We start from the raw sequence: 14,935 nt of genomic DNA on the forward strand, positions 1-14,935 counted from the left end.
TGTTCCCTTCACCACGCACCCAGCCAGGCTCTCACGTCAGAAATGGGCATTCGTGCCTTCGCAGTCCCTCTGAGGCCGACCACGAGGATGCAGGGGGTAGATTCCACAGCTGCTATCGAGTCTTCCCAAAAGGCTTGAAAGTCTTTCCACTGAACACTAGATTGGGTGGATTTCTTGGAAACAATGTGCTTCTTACGAAAGAGATGAAGTTTAATGTTTTTCAGCAGCTTCTTCTTGGTCTGGCTGAATGTACCTAGCTAGCTGTGCTTTTCTGCCTTTTCTGGCTCTCATTTTCATCAGAGAGACAGCATGCCAACGCCCTGTGGGGCTGTGTTGAGAGCCAAGGCTCAGGAACGAGACAGACTGAGTCTGAGATTCTGTTGTACCACTTCTTAGCTGTGTGACCTTTAGGAATTTATGGGGATATAACTAGTACATACCTGAGTCGATTGGGAGGCAGCCTAGCACAGGGTTTGGGAACATGAGGTCTGGTGTGAGAGCATTTGCATGCTAAGACCTTAATTCTTGTGTGTAAATAATGTTAAAACCCAGAGGGAAGGTGACCAAGGGTCACTCCATTTCATGAAAGAATTAGTAATCGGTGTGTGTGTGTGTGTGTGTGTTTCCCAAGAGCCCACAAGATTTGGAAAATATACCATTTACGAGTAAGCAGAGCTTCTTTGGGCCACCATCACAGGAAAACAGATGGAATCCCACCCCTCTGGCTCTTGTTCACCTGCCATTACATGTCCTTTAGCTCTCAGAAAGGGGCCCCCCACAGTTTCTTCTTGAAGTTCCCTGAGAGTATCTCTGAGATGCGCCCTCGAGGTATGAAAACGGAGCCGTGCTCCCTAGAGCCCTCGGGGTGTTGAGACTAAACTGTGTTCTGGGCATTAGTGGGCGAGGTGTCTTTGCTCTCTCCTCAGCTGCCCTTTGGACCAGGAGGAAGGAAACTGTACGGTCTTATGTGTCTGGGGCTCAGAGATTTAGCGAGGCAGCTTTTTCAGTGTTTACTCACAGCCTGCAATGGGGTCAGGGAGACAAATCTGAAATGCAGATCCTCGGTGAGCTGAGTCGCTCCCGCCTTCTTTTCCCTGCCACTGTCTAGGGCAGTGGTTCACAGATATACGAGTGCACGAGAATCAGCTGGAAGGATGATGGGGCGCATGCCCAGTTCCTGATCCAGAAGGACTGAGGCAGGGCCGAGCGTGTGCGTTTCTGAACCGTCCTCAGGTGGTGTTGATGCTGCTGGTCAGGGGACCGCTCTTTGAGAACCCCTGCTTGAGGGCTTCCAAATCGAATCCAAGAGACTGTCCAAGTCCTCTTTCTAGAGTAGGACTCCTGCGACCTGGCACAGTGGCTGTAAGTCACCTAAATTCCTCCCATCCTTGCAGATGTAGAGACCTTGGTGAGGAGTCAGCAGGCAGCTGAGCTGGGTGCCGCACCCCAGAGCTGGCAGTGGAACTGAGCACGGTGTGTGCGTGTGCCATTCCGGGAGCCCAGCAAAGGGGATGGGGGTGTGTGAGCAGGGACGCTGAGGGTGTCGGCTGAGCAGCATCTATAGCTGTTGGCTTTCAGCCGTGCCCCACAGACCCCTAGGTGTTCCATGGACTCTGCCAGGAGCAGCTCTCTGCGCTGGCGGCCAGGTGTGGGGCTCCTCTTCGGCCCCCTCCCCCTGCCCTTCCGCTCCCGCCTGCAGCAGGCAGGCTCTGCGTGCCAGGCTCTCAAAACCTTCCTCCTCTCACCAGAGTTCCAACAGGGTCCCTCCCTAACACCGTCCAGTTCGTGTGCAGATGCCACATACTCAACCAACCTCTCAGCAACCAGACGGCAGTGCCCTGAGTGACGGTGGAGGGCTACTCGGTTATTTATCTTATCTCATCTAATGATTTTTTTCTGATTATTAAAGCAATACATGTTGGATGTGCAAAAGAAACACTTGTTAGGAAAACATAATGAGGAAAGAAAAAATGGTCTGTAACGAAATCCATAGGGATAGTAAATTTAACAGGCTTGTAAATGTCTTCAGATTCTTTCTGAGCATTTCTTACTGATGCATACATGCATTATAAATACTTAATAAAATGGATTCAAAGTATAGTTTTGTAGCTTTTTAAAAAAATTCCAATATATTTCAAATTTCTATGTCATTAAGTAAAGATTTTCTTCAAACTTTCTAATGGCTGTTAGTGATCCACTGTTCAAATACACCATAATTTACATAAGCAATTCTTCATTGGCTATTAGGATTTTTCCCTGTGGTGGCTGTTATTCACAGCCTTGTTTGGGTGTTTTTGTGCACTTGTGTGAATGTTTCCGTAGAGGAGATTTCTAGAAAGATGTCTAGGTTAAAGTGTATGACCAATTTACATTTTAACACATACAGTTGACCCATAATGCGGGTTTGAACTGCGTGGGTCCAATTATACCCGTTTTTCAGTAGTAAACACTACAGTGCTACCCGATCCGTGGTTGGTTGAATCTGCTGATGCTGAGCCGTGGGTACCGAGGGCCGACTGTAAAGTTATATCTGGGTTTTTGACTGCAGGGAACTTCAGTGTCCCTAACTCCCTGTGTTGTTCAAGGGTCAACTGTGTGCCAAACTGGGCTGGGCCACTTCTCAAAGCTGCTTGTCCACGTCAGAGTCAACAGCTCCAGAGGGTGACATGTCCCCTCTAGCTCACTTCTCAGATCTCACCCTGCTGCAAACTACGGATGGATTCAATGGCATTCTGCCACGGCTACCAGCATGTTACAAAAAATAATGGCAGTGGGGGTCTCCTTAGAAGGAGCTATGGGGATGACAAGGAGATAGACCGAGCTATTTGTAGGGGAGCTGGAGAATTTTCTTGGAGAGAAACATCCTGTAAGAAGGCAGCAAACACAATTGGTCGAGTAGGTAGCAGAAGAGGGTAATAATTTTGAGTACAGCCGGTGACGGCCATTTGAATCCATTCCAAGCTAGGCCTCGGGGACACTTGTCTGGTCTGCTGGAGAGCAAGGTGCCGAGGAGTTGATTCACTCAAAACTCCATAAAACCCCAGGACACCAGGGCCCACTGCTTTGAGGCCTTTCCGACATAACGACACAGAAAGGAAGAGGCAAAAAAAAAATCCACCTCTGCAGCTGTGGCAGGAGCATGGCTCAGTGAGCGGTGGCAGCAGCTGGCAGGGGACTGGGGTGCAGGTGAGAGGCAGCAAAGAAGTGACCGCTCCAGGGGAAAGGGGGCTGTGGTGCCCACAGAACGGCGCCCAGGGAAAGCGGGTCTGATCGGGGGCCTGTGTGAGACCACCCCAGTCCCCAAACCCACCCCTGGGAGCCTCCTGCAGCATTTGGGGGGAAAGGAGGAAGCAGCAGGAGGTCCTGTATGAAGAGGGCCATCAGCACAATGATCCCTCCAGGCTGGATGAACCCTTGCATATCACTTAAGAAATATTAACCTTTTCTGGGGAAGGGAGTTAGCTCTCCAAGAGAGAAGCCCAGGGAGAGTCTCAGACTTGAGGGTACTTTTGCCTTCTTTGGAGAAATATTTGACCAGGAAGCACGCCTTTTCGACATCAAATTCCATTCCAAATGCTAAATCCTGTTTATTTTGAAGGATTGAAGATGGTGGCAGGGGCAATTTTAAAACATTTCAAAGCCTCTGAAAACAGCCAAATGAATTCACCTCTGACTGACAGGCTTGAAAGTGCGGTTGTTTTAATATACGAAAATGTCTTTGGAAAGGGTAGCATATAACATGAAAAGTGTGTATTTTCAATGATCTCATGTGATACACTTAACAGAAGAATTCTCCCAGCCCTGATTTTTCTAGACACTCGTTTTTTTTAAAAAAAAATAGATAAAAGAAGGGGCGTAAACATTCATAACTAGACATCTCATAAGGTCACTTCTTTTTTCTTTCTTTCTTTTTTTTGCATGAGGGCAAATAAAAAAAGAAACATCTAAATCTGATGTTCAAACAACCTTTCCAGTTTGATCCAATCCTCTCACCTTAAAAGTCCATTTATAAGTGCCCCAGATCTTTGAGCTGGTTCCTCCCTTTCTTTGCTCCTTCTGGGTTTGAAAGGCAAATAACTTCTTCCTCCAAAAATGTTCTGTCCAGAATGAACACCATATGGATGCTCTTTTTCAAACTGAATACTTTTTGGTGAGTTCTCTCCTTTGACCTTTAGTCTCCCAATCCTAAAATAACAGTGTACACATTTGGAAAGAGTTAAGAGTTTCCATATCTACTGTAAGGTGGAAGAAAGTTAATTATCCAAATGAGGCCTTGCAAATTTTACTTAAAGTTAGACTTAAGATGTATAGTGTGCATTTTCACTTGTAAATCACGAAGCAGTTAAGATAAATTTCAAAAAGAGCAAAGTATAATTTTAAATAATTGTCAATTGAAATCTCTATGGCGGTAGTTTCCAAACTGAAGTATGCATCGGAATCACTTGGAGGGCTTGTTAAAACACAGCTTACTAAGCCCACCCCAGTTTGATTTAGGAGGTCTTAGGCGGGGGCCGAGAATTTGCATTTCCCACAAGCTCCCAGGTGATGCTGTCTGGGGACCACACTTTGAGAAGCACTGCTCTTGGACACATCCACGCCACTAAGACTTCTCTCTCAGGAAGGAGGAAGTGTGGCATTCCAGAAACACGGGAAGAGAGCCAGGAGAACTATGTTCTCAGTGTGGTTCTACGTGACTAAGTGTACACTCTTAGGTTAATCCATACACTTCCACCAGGATTTACTGAGCATCTACTATGTGCAAGGCACAGATGGTATAAAAAATCTTCACCTTCAAGCCTTCAAATAAGTAAATGGGGCAGGATCTCTACCCAAACCACACTTACCAGAATGCCCTGGGTACCATAAAAGAGATGCAAATAATATTATGGGCATCAGAAAAAGATAAGCTCATTTGGTTGGCAATGAGAAAGGTGACATCCTAATAGAGATGGCACTGGACCCAGGCCTTAAGAGATGGGAAGGACACAGGGTGAAGGTGGGGGGACAGCGGGAACCACAAGACATTCTTGAGCAGAGGAGGGTGTCAGGATCAAAGGTGTTGTATTGGTCAAGGCTGTTCAGTGCTCGTGATTTAAAGTGATTTAAAGTGATTTAAAGTCAACTCAAATTGACTTCGACAGAAAAAGGCGAGGAAACTTACTGCCTCATGTACCTGAAAAATCCAGGGATAGCTTTGGTTTAAGGTACCGAATTTAGATGCTCAACATTGTTCAGAAATTGGTCTCGCATCCATTCCAAACAGGCCAAGGGACTTGAATACACCAACTGTCCCATCCTGGGTCACATGCAGGTGTGGTGAGGTCAAACCCACTCCAACCTCATGGACCAAGTAGGAATGAGGTGGTTTCCCCAAAGAAAAGCAGGGTGTTATTTCCAGAAGGCTTTTGTCTACTGGGTACTGCATAGGAGAAAACAACTAGGAACTACTATAGATGTGAATAGCCCAAACATGGGATCCAACAGGTCACTATCAGAGGGGGAGCCAATTTAACAAAAGGTCACTACCCACCTCTCAGGTCCTTTGCCAAAGGACTTGCTACAACCTGGCTTCCATTCTCGGGGTCTGCTCCAGGGCAACTCCCTCGTCCTCTGTCCCCTCCGCCTCGAGCTTCTCTACAGCAGCAGGAACCCTGCAAGGGGGACTGTCCAGGTGGGGGGAGGAGGGGACAATTGCAGTGGTGGCCCCTGTAGACCAGGCCTTGAAAGCCAATCTCTGGAGGATCCATTGTCTCCAAATGTCTAATCAGGGCAGGGTCAGCTCAGCTACCGTGCATCTTCCTCCCACCAGCCTTGAAGCCCACTGTCACTTTCCTAGAAGGTTCTGGATCATTCCTGTCCCTTGTGGATGCTGCTGTGCACTTAGTGGCCAGAGCAGGAGCCCCTGCTGCTCAAGTTCCTCCCGCTGCACCCAATTCTGCTGGGCGCCAGGCCTCCCCCCACGGTGGGCTCCCCGGGGAGCCCGTTCCGAGTAACCGCAGCGTCACCGGTCCGGGAACTGCTTTCTCCAAGGCTCTCTTGACCCACTTGCTCTTTGAAAAGGGGAAGGAATGGGCCCCTGTGCCAGAGGTACTGGAGCAGCCCAGAGGGCTGGCTGGAGGAAGCCCTGGCTCTGGCCATGAAGGCAACATCAGTGCCTTGACCAGAGCAGGTCTGCACAGGGATGGTTATGCTCGGTGGATGTGGCTGCCTGGGGACCAGGCCGGGGAGAAAAGAAAGTAAAGCCTATGGAGGGTAAAAAGGTAGAAGGAAATGGTGGCTGGCAGAGTCGTGGTAAGTCAGAGCTTCCCAGCGTTGGGAAGACAGCAGGCTGTGGTAGGAGCAGAGCACAGTGAAGTTCAAACGTCCCAGGTGGGGCAGGCCAGGCCCGTGGCGAGGGCCAGAGTGGCCCTGAGTGCTGCCTCCAAAGCAGAGGGGCAGGAAGGGGAGTTGGCGCAGGGGGTGCTTCAGGAGCTGGGAAGACCACACGGAGGAAGCTGACGTCTCGGCTGGGCCTAGCCCTCACACTTTCCTGTAGCTCCCGTTCCAGCCGGAAGCACTGGCTGCCATGGGTTCACGAACGATGGATGAAGGGCAGCCCACAGGCAAGCTTATCTGGCTTGGCCTTAAGCAGAATCAGTCACTGTCCAAAGGCCAACTGTATGGCGGTCCCCAAAGCGAAGGGTCTTGGGGCTGGCCGATCCCACTTGCTATGCTTTGGGGACAGCACATAATCTGACAAGGGGCGCTGGCTACAGTGCAAAACCTGACCTGAAGGAAAGACCATGAAAAGTGAAGAAACCAGAAAGCAAGCACCCCTGGAATTTCGAGTCCTGCCGCCCTCCCCACTTTAGGTCCAGAGTGCTCAAGGTCAGCAGGATGGGAAGACCTCACTAGAGAAAAATAAAAGTGATGTTTTTTATTTTTTCAAAAAGACAACAGAAAACAACTTTTAGGAAAAAAATGCTACAAATGGTCATTCAAAATTAAGAAATAAAAATTCTTCAAGATCACTGATTTGCAAAAAGGTAAAAGTTGCAGCTGTGGTAAAAAGGCCTTTTAAATTGGACAAGAAAGGCTGTTTGTTTATGAGAAATCACACGAAATCTGGGACAGCAGAATTAGAGCTGCTACACCTTTTGCCACGAATCAAAATCATACAAAATAATCTCAGCCAGACCCAAAGGCCAGGCAGAGATGTGCAAAGGGCAACCCCCAAAGCAAACGTGCTCCCAGCGCTCCCAGCCCTGAGGCCGAGGTGAGCTGGGAGGGACCTGCGGGGTGGAATACAACTGCCTGGCCCTCTGGAACTTCCTCAGGAACACCGGAGGGAGGGGACACACGGGCTGGGAGAAACCCCATCTCCATGACTCAAGATCAAGTCTCTGGCCTGCCAGCCCTGGGCCAGGAATGGCCAAGCTGGGAGGGCCTTGGCCCCTTCACTTCCGGAGCCCTTCCTCGTGTTCCGCCCCCTCCTGCCTCCCGTCTCCTCTGGTCAGTGCTCCCTTGCTTCCCTGGAGTCTGCGGCGAATGGCTCTGCTCGTTCCCTGCCGGGCAGACATACCACAGGGTGAGAAGCCTCCCCACCGCTCATTCCTAAATTGCGAGAAGATGCTCTCTGTGCCGCGGGTTCTGTCTATGGAACAGGATCAAAGGAAAAGTCTTCTTACTCCCGTGGTCTGGTTTATGTTTTTAGGTTGACATTCATAATCCTGTTTTTAGAATCTGATCTAAATTCTTGGCTTCTATTATTAATTTTATCATTTTTTTTCTAGCTTAGGAAGTTTAAAGTGCTCTTTGCCTTAAAAAGAAAGGATTACTTGGACTGCTTCACAATGGCACACCTTCTAATTCTGGGATTTAATAATCTATTCACCTGGAGGGCTTTGGCTCCGGGACAAGGCTTCTATGGCTCTGGGCCTTATTTGTTGTTGTAAGACAGGAGAGAAGGGATATTTCTTATCCAGTTCCCTATTCGCAGTTCAAGAGCACAGGTTAATCTAATTTTTTTTAATCTAATTTCTGAAATCAATGATTTTTCCAAACTTACCAGCCATAAATCTGAGCCATATAGATAATGATTTTGAATCTTGGACACTGGTAGCTTTACCTAAGTGTGAGGCACAGAATATAAATATCATAAATATAAAGATGCCCCAGATCCTCCCCTCGTCCTCTGCTATAGTGAAGATTCAGCTTCTGTTGATGATTTCCCTGACCTAACACAAATCAGGCAACAGTCCCTGGAATCCTTTTGTGATGTACTCAGAGCAGGGCTTACCCAGAGGTGCAATTAAATGAGATATGGGACCATGGGCTGTGAATGTAACTTCTACGAGGCCGTAATGATTTCCTACTCCTATTCCCATAGAACACGTGTGAGGATCCAGTAATTCTCTCTCTCTCTCTACACAGACACAGACACGGACACACACACACACACACACCACACACTCCCACCCCATACACCCAGGGTCATAATAGGAGATGGATATTTCCCCTCAAGTCTATGAAAACTCTGCCCCTTCCAGACTCCCTGCCCCTGGCCCACCTGTGCCCTGGGATTGCCTTGGAAAAGGCATTATGTTGATGTTGCCTATGCCTGTCCTCTGAGACCTCAGGACCTCAACGCCAAGAATCCTCCGGGAGTGAGGGTCTTGATTTTGTGGCTCCCTCACTGCCCCTGAGGCCTGTCTGTAAATGACTGCCAGAAACGAATCCCTATGTAAGAACAGGAACACCCCCATCCCACTTTGGGACTGATAACTCCTTGGTTCACTTCCACTGAATTCAGTACACTGAGGCTAGGGTCTGAGCGTGCCATGGGGACACGAAGTAGAGACACAGTCTCACTATGCTGTCACACGTGGACGGGGTATCCATGGCTGGGGCCCCGTCACCAATAACACACCACAGCAGATTACTCGCACGGCAGATTAGCTATAGCCCTTGGCCTGCCCGCTCGTGGTCATTTCTGCTTGTTGTTGTCTCCCCAAACGTGGAGAAGGAAGAGAGGCAATCTATCAACTTGACACGCCACTTCCCCACACCAGCACATCTGGCAGAGCCCAAGAGAATGCAGAGAGAGCTCTCTTTCTGGGTTATGCCTCTTTTCTCTATTAAATGTAGCATTTGCTGATAAAGTGTATAGTCTAAGAATACTTTTTATAGCCCATCTGGCAGTTTGAATGATACTATTTACAAATGCTATAAATCGATGTGCTAGCTTTTCCTGTGTTATCAAAGTTTTCAGATAAACCAATACGTGGTATAACTCTCCTAAATTAATTCAGATATCAGTATCTGTTCCACTTAGACAGTGAATTATCTAGCTACATTTTCCCCAAAGTCTGGGTCAATTAGACTTGACCAGATATGCCAGGGCTCTGGTATTAGGAATGACATAGTTTATTAAAAACAACAACAACAAACAAACAAAAAACCATTAATAGCATTTCAAGCCTGGTCTGATAATTTTAGGTGTTTTGAAAAAGAATCCTTCTTTTAAGTGGCTATGAAAGGTATCAGCACAACATCAAAAATTACAAAATCTATTTTTGACTGGATTGCATTTGTGCCTTATATGGGGATCTCCCTGAATGAGGCAACTGAGGAGATTTAGGGAAAGTATTTACAATTAAGGCAATAATCTCATCATATTAGCTAATATCCCTTCAGTAAGGCTAAGAGGAAACAGCCAAGAGAATTATAGAAATTTACCTTTTTTTTTAAAAAAAGAAAAAGGTATAGGGCACAACTTTAATTAACATTTATTTAAATATGAGTGATGCAATTTATGAGGGAGTGTAAAAACAGAAGGTTTAAAGGCTAACAGTTGACCATTACATTGTTTTGCTACACAAATAAACCGTAAGATGAATCAGTGACTTGGTTTAACTAACCTAAAGGTAGCTGGTCTCTCGAGTATGCGGTCTCTCCAAATGATGTTAAATGCTGTGATTCAATGATTAAATATGAAATATGTTTAGGTGGAGGATGTAATCAGAAATGCAACACCCTGATGACAGGCAGAGGGGTGGGTGCTCAGTGTAGAGGACCCAGCCCACTGGGGGATCTGCACACCCTGCCCCCGGCACTTAGCAGGTTGCCCTCATCACAGCACGAGTCTTGCTGCCAAGGGGTTATACGTAGGGTAGGAAGAAGGCACCACTGCAATATTTATAACTTCTTGCCTTGTACCAGAATCAATTACAAAAACATTTTGGAACGCCCTCTTTAAAATATGATCTGGATCAGCTTTATTGAAAGTGAATGCACAGAGATGATGCAGCATAAAGAAATTTTCCCAGTATCGAAGCCCGGGTGATACTTCCTAACTTATTACGAAGAGGAGAATCTGCCAACAGTAGTAGTTACTTATTTTTGCTGAGGGTTCTCTGCTTTTCTGCGTGCTCCACAATCTTCTCTTCCACATAAAGACCCTTCCGCTTTCGTACCGCATTCATGTACTTCCGGGCCTGGTTCTCAGAATCAGCCTTTTCCCCAAAGTGCAAATACTCCTCCTCAGTGGTTGGTACCCAGAAGGGGTCACTGGGAATGATCTTGTAAAAGAAGGTGACAGAATGTGCTAGATTAGACAAGTATACTTTCATTTCAAATGCCAATTCATACAGTCTTAGCTTAAGAATAAAAGTGAAGCAATGAAGAGTTAAGCTTGCTAGAAATGGTAATAAACAAATATGAAGGATCACAGGCGGTATGAACAAATGGAAGTAGATTCAACAAAACTTGTAACAAACATATTATTCTTTATTCCTAGAGCCTTTACATAACACTAAGTAAGAAAACTATTAATTCTGAATAATATAATAGAAAAAACTCTCCCTTTCACTAGGATATACCTGGGTATCAGTGTAACTTCACTAATTTTGCCTTTGTCCTCAGCAAAGACCAACACGTGTTAAGTCCATTCTTGATTATTCTGAGCTTTTTGCTCCAAAATTCAGTGCAGTATTAGGAGCTCAGTATTGCCTACAGATGAAGACCACATTCCACAAGATCAGCTTTATCAGTAATAACAGTGAGATTCTGACTTTTATATGCCTTGTTCTTTTTGTTGTTTTTTCTTATTTCTCAATTGGGAGGAAAGAGGTGGTATTTCTCAAATGGTCTCAAATCCCAACACTTTTCCATTTAAAATGCAGAAATGAAAGAAAAATTTACTTTATAATAGTCACTCTTCAACACAAGAAAAGGAAATGTCTGTGGCCCAGGAAGGGAGAGGTTCTTGGAGGGAGAGAAGAGAGCCCACAGTAATACGTGAGGGCAAAGCCCCATCCACTTCCCACAGGGAGCCAAGACAGCTGTGCACCAGGAGGGCCAGGCTTCTACTGCCCACTTAGGATGGGCCCAAAGCCACATAAACCAGGTGTGTGGGGACCAGAACCATCCACTCTTCTCTGGAGCTGGAATAACCATGTCTGCCCAGGGCTGTGGCTGAAAATGAGTTGCAGGTCATGAGATAAAAGCCGTCACCTTCTGAAGATCAGACTCGGCCCGTGCTGAGTCTGTTGTCCTGCACCATCCACACTGGTGAAGGCACCAAGCTGAGCCACTGCAAACGCTACAGTGAGAGCTATGGCACTCAGGAGGACAGAGGGGGAGAGAATTCCTGCTGAAAATGACCCTGCCAGTAAGATATATAGAAGACAAAAGGAAATCCAGCACCATGAAAGACAGGTGCCAGACTCAACAAAAGGGAGAATGAATAATCAAATAGAGATAATAAGGTAATCTGAAGAGAAAATTCTAGAGGGTTCATTTAAAAATCCTCCAAGAAATAAAGGAGACGGAGGTGGGGAATAGCATCCATAACACATTAGGCAGTTGTGAAAAAGAAAGAACTAGAAATCCCAGAAATTAAAATTTTAGACATTAAAATTTAAAAAAACACAAAGAAACTCAGTGGGTAGGTTAAACAGAAAACTGCTGAAGGGAGAATAAGTAAATTAAAAAGACAGATTTGATATTCAGAATATATAAAGAACTCTTAGAACTCAACAACAAAAAATCCCAAACAACCCGATAAAAAATGGGCAAAGGACTTGAACAGACATTTCTCCAAAAAAGATATACAAATGGCCAACAAGCAATTGAAAAGACGCTCAACATTATCAGTCATGAAGGAAATTCAAATCAAAACCACAGTGAGGTACCACTTCACACCCACTGGGATGACTATTATTTAAAAAAAAAAAAAAATGGAAAAAAAGTGTTGGTGAGGATGTGGAGAGACCGGAAGCCTCGTGCATTGCTGATAAGAATGTAAGATGCTACAGCCACTGTGGAAAAGTCTGGCGGTTTCTCAAAAAGTTAAACGCAGAATTATCATACGACTCTGCAATTCTACTCATAGGTATATACCCCAAAGGACTGAAAATAGGAACTCAAACAAGTATCAATACATATACATGCAAGAACATAGCAGCACTACTCACAACAGCCAAAAGGTGGAAAAGCCTAAATGTCCATCAATGGACGAACAAACTATGGTATATAATACATACAATGGAATGTTACACAGCCATACAAAGAATACTGATACATGCTAAATGTGGATGTACCTCCAAAACAGTATGCTAAGTGGAAGAAGCCAGACACAGAAGGTTACATAGTATATGATTCCATTTGTATAAAATGTCCAGAATAGATAAATCACAGACATAGAATGCAGACTGACGGTTACCCGGGTCTGGTAGGGGAGTCTGTGTGTAAGCCCAGATCCAGGAAGGGTTTGGCACATCTCTAATTCCAAGGCAGGCGCGGAGGCTGGAGCGAATGTAACGCAGGGGTTGACGGTGCTGGTGCTGAAGTCAGATCTGCATGACTGGGGCAAGTTACTTAAAGGCATCTTGTGCCTTAGTTCTCTCATTTGTAAAGGTGTAATATTAAAAGTCCTAATCTCCTATGATTGTATGAGGACTAAATGAGATCATCAATTTATGTAAAGTCATGCCAGGGATGTAGTAAAAGCACATCACCACTCTCTCTGACACTGCTGAATTCAAGACTAGGGCTACAAGTGTAAAGCACAGTTGAATGGAAGTGGAAGGGGAGAGTCTGGAAACTGGGCAGTGTCTCTGTGTACTTTTATGAACCACCAGCCTACTGTGGCTGGAAAAACAGACCCACTCAAAGAACTGCTCCTGCATTCTGTCCCCGGGAGATGAATCCCTTTGCTTCCACAGTCACCTCTGGGGACCCTGTCTGCCACTCTCCTCCCCCACCCCCAGCCACAACCACATGTCACAACCTCCTAAGTGTGTCAAAGCACAGACCAGTGCCCTCAGGCTGAAGAAAGATGACATGCTAGGTATGAGGACTCAAGTGTCATCAGGGTATACGTCTACAGAGGATAAGCAAAATCTCCAAGGTGCCATTAGCCAAGTATTAGCAGGTTGCTGGGGCCCTGCCACATCCAAGTCTAATCTGACAAGGTACCAGAGTAGTGGGGTGATACTGCTGATCTGGAAGTTCCCACACACTGGTGAGTGGATTCAAAGGGGATGAGAGGCTGGTGGAAGCCTGGGGGCAGGACAAAGGCAGTTGCAGGTGGGGATTTTGTGGCTAGAGACAAGTGGTTGGTAGGAGAGATTCCTGAAACTGGTTGGTGCCACCATACTGGCCCCAGCAGCGAGATGGGACTGGACCAGTCAAGCCATTTCCTGGCCAAAGCCACTGAGGATCTAGGGTACTGTGTTGAAGCTGAGGCTCCCCTCCCCCTTTCCACAGAAGGCCCCCTCTTGCTTAGAGAGGGAAAGAAGAAAGTCAGGAAATGGAACATTTACGTGGGCAGTCATCCACAAAGACTATACTTGTAGGAGACTAGTTTTAAGCCAGTTTTCAGTGCCCTCCTCTAACTAGTTGGATGATAAACCCATCATAGAATATAAAGAAGCCGCATGTTCTTAGCAGGTCTCAGTGGTAGCAGTGAATACATCTTTAATCCTGTTTAAAAAAAGTGACAAATTTTATAAAGAGAAATAAGTGAGGTGTTAGTTGGGAGATATCAGACTCAGACTGGCCAACTGAAGACCAGAGTGTCCTCTTTTCAAAAATGTAACTTCAGAGCTTCAGAAGGGTCCAGTTTTGCCTGGGCCCTCAGCGTATATTTCTGAGGTTTGCTCAGTTTGTTTCCCGAGCCGCCAGGGCTGCTTTCTGTGCCCATCTCCAGCTGCCCGGGGGACTCGACCCAATGCGGGCCCACTGCCCACACCTCTTCTGTCCAGCACGGGCAGCTGCTGTTTTCACCTTCACTCCTCCTGTATCTGTGTGGACATCTGGAAGCTTCTTGCCTCAACATGCCAAACAAACTCTCAGAAAAGGGGCAATGGGGTACACTTTACCAGAAAGTGACTAGCCTGGTCCAGTCCCACCTGACCGTGTTAGGGTCATTTTGAATTTTTCCAGTATGGTAATGACAAGGCAACCCCAAAGGCTGTCCAGGTCTTGCTCCACAGAAAGGCATCCTTGAGGCGACAGAGCAGAGCTTGCTATCAGTTTGGAAGAAAAGATGCTTTCTTCTAACTGGCTCACCCAGAATTCATGTGCCTACAGTGAGAATGTTTTTTTGGCAACTCCACAGCCTAAAGAGGATGCCATTTTCTAACTCACAGGAAGAAAGGCACCCAAGTGCTAGCTGTTGCCCTGAGCATTACTACAAAAAAAAAAAAAAAAAAAAAAGCCTAGAAGAAAAAAGCCATGGGAGCTCTGTTTCAATACTTTGTCCAATTTTCCCTATGGTTATGGCTGGCAGGTGGCAAACACCATGTCCAAAATACACTTCTTCCGTGTGATTGTGATCACTTCTTCCTTACCCTAACGTGAACTTTAGCCCACCCCTCAGGGCTAATCTCAGTATTAAACAGCGAGTCTTGAGGTTATGCTGACATACATGTAGATCAGCACTGGCTGGTAA

The 14,935-nt window shown here is 46.2% G+C and overlaps 1 protein-coding gene across 1 annotated transcript in view; it reads right to left on the bottom strand.

Annotated features, from left to right (window-relative positions):
* Positions 1-10,232: 10,232 nt before the first annotated feature.
* EFL1 (elongation factor like GTPase 1) overlaps positions 10,233-14,935 on the bottom strand; it is a 139,115-nt gene continuing 134,412 nt past the window's right edge. Inside the window, exon 20 of the mRNA XM_059912335.1 lies at positions 10,233-10,559. Within this exon, the coding sequence (XP_059768318.1) occupies positions 10,371-10,559 (189 nt within the window). The 3' untranslated portion in view covers positions 10,233-10,370. The remainder of the gene's footprint in view (positions 10,560-14,935) is intronic.

Source organism: Balaenoptera ricei, chromosome 2 (assembly GCF_028023285.1).
Source record: "Balaenoptera ricei isolate mBalRic1 chromosome 2, mBalRic1.hap2, whole genome shotgun sequence".
In the NCBI taxonomy this organism is placed as follows: domain Eukaryota; kingdom Metazoa; phylum Chordata; class Mammalia; order Artiodactyla; family Balaenopteridae; genus Balaenoptera; species Balaenoptera ricei.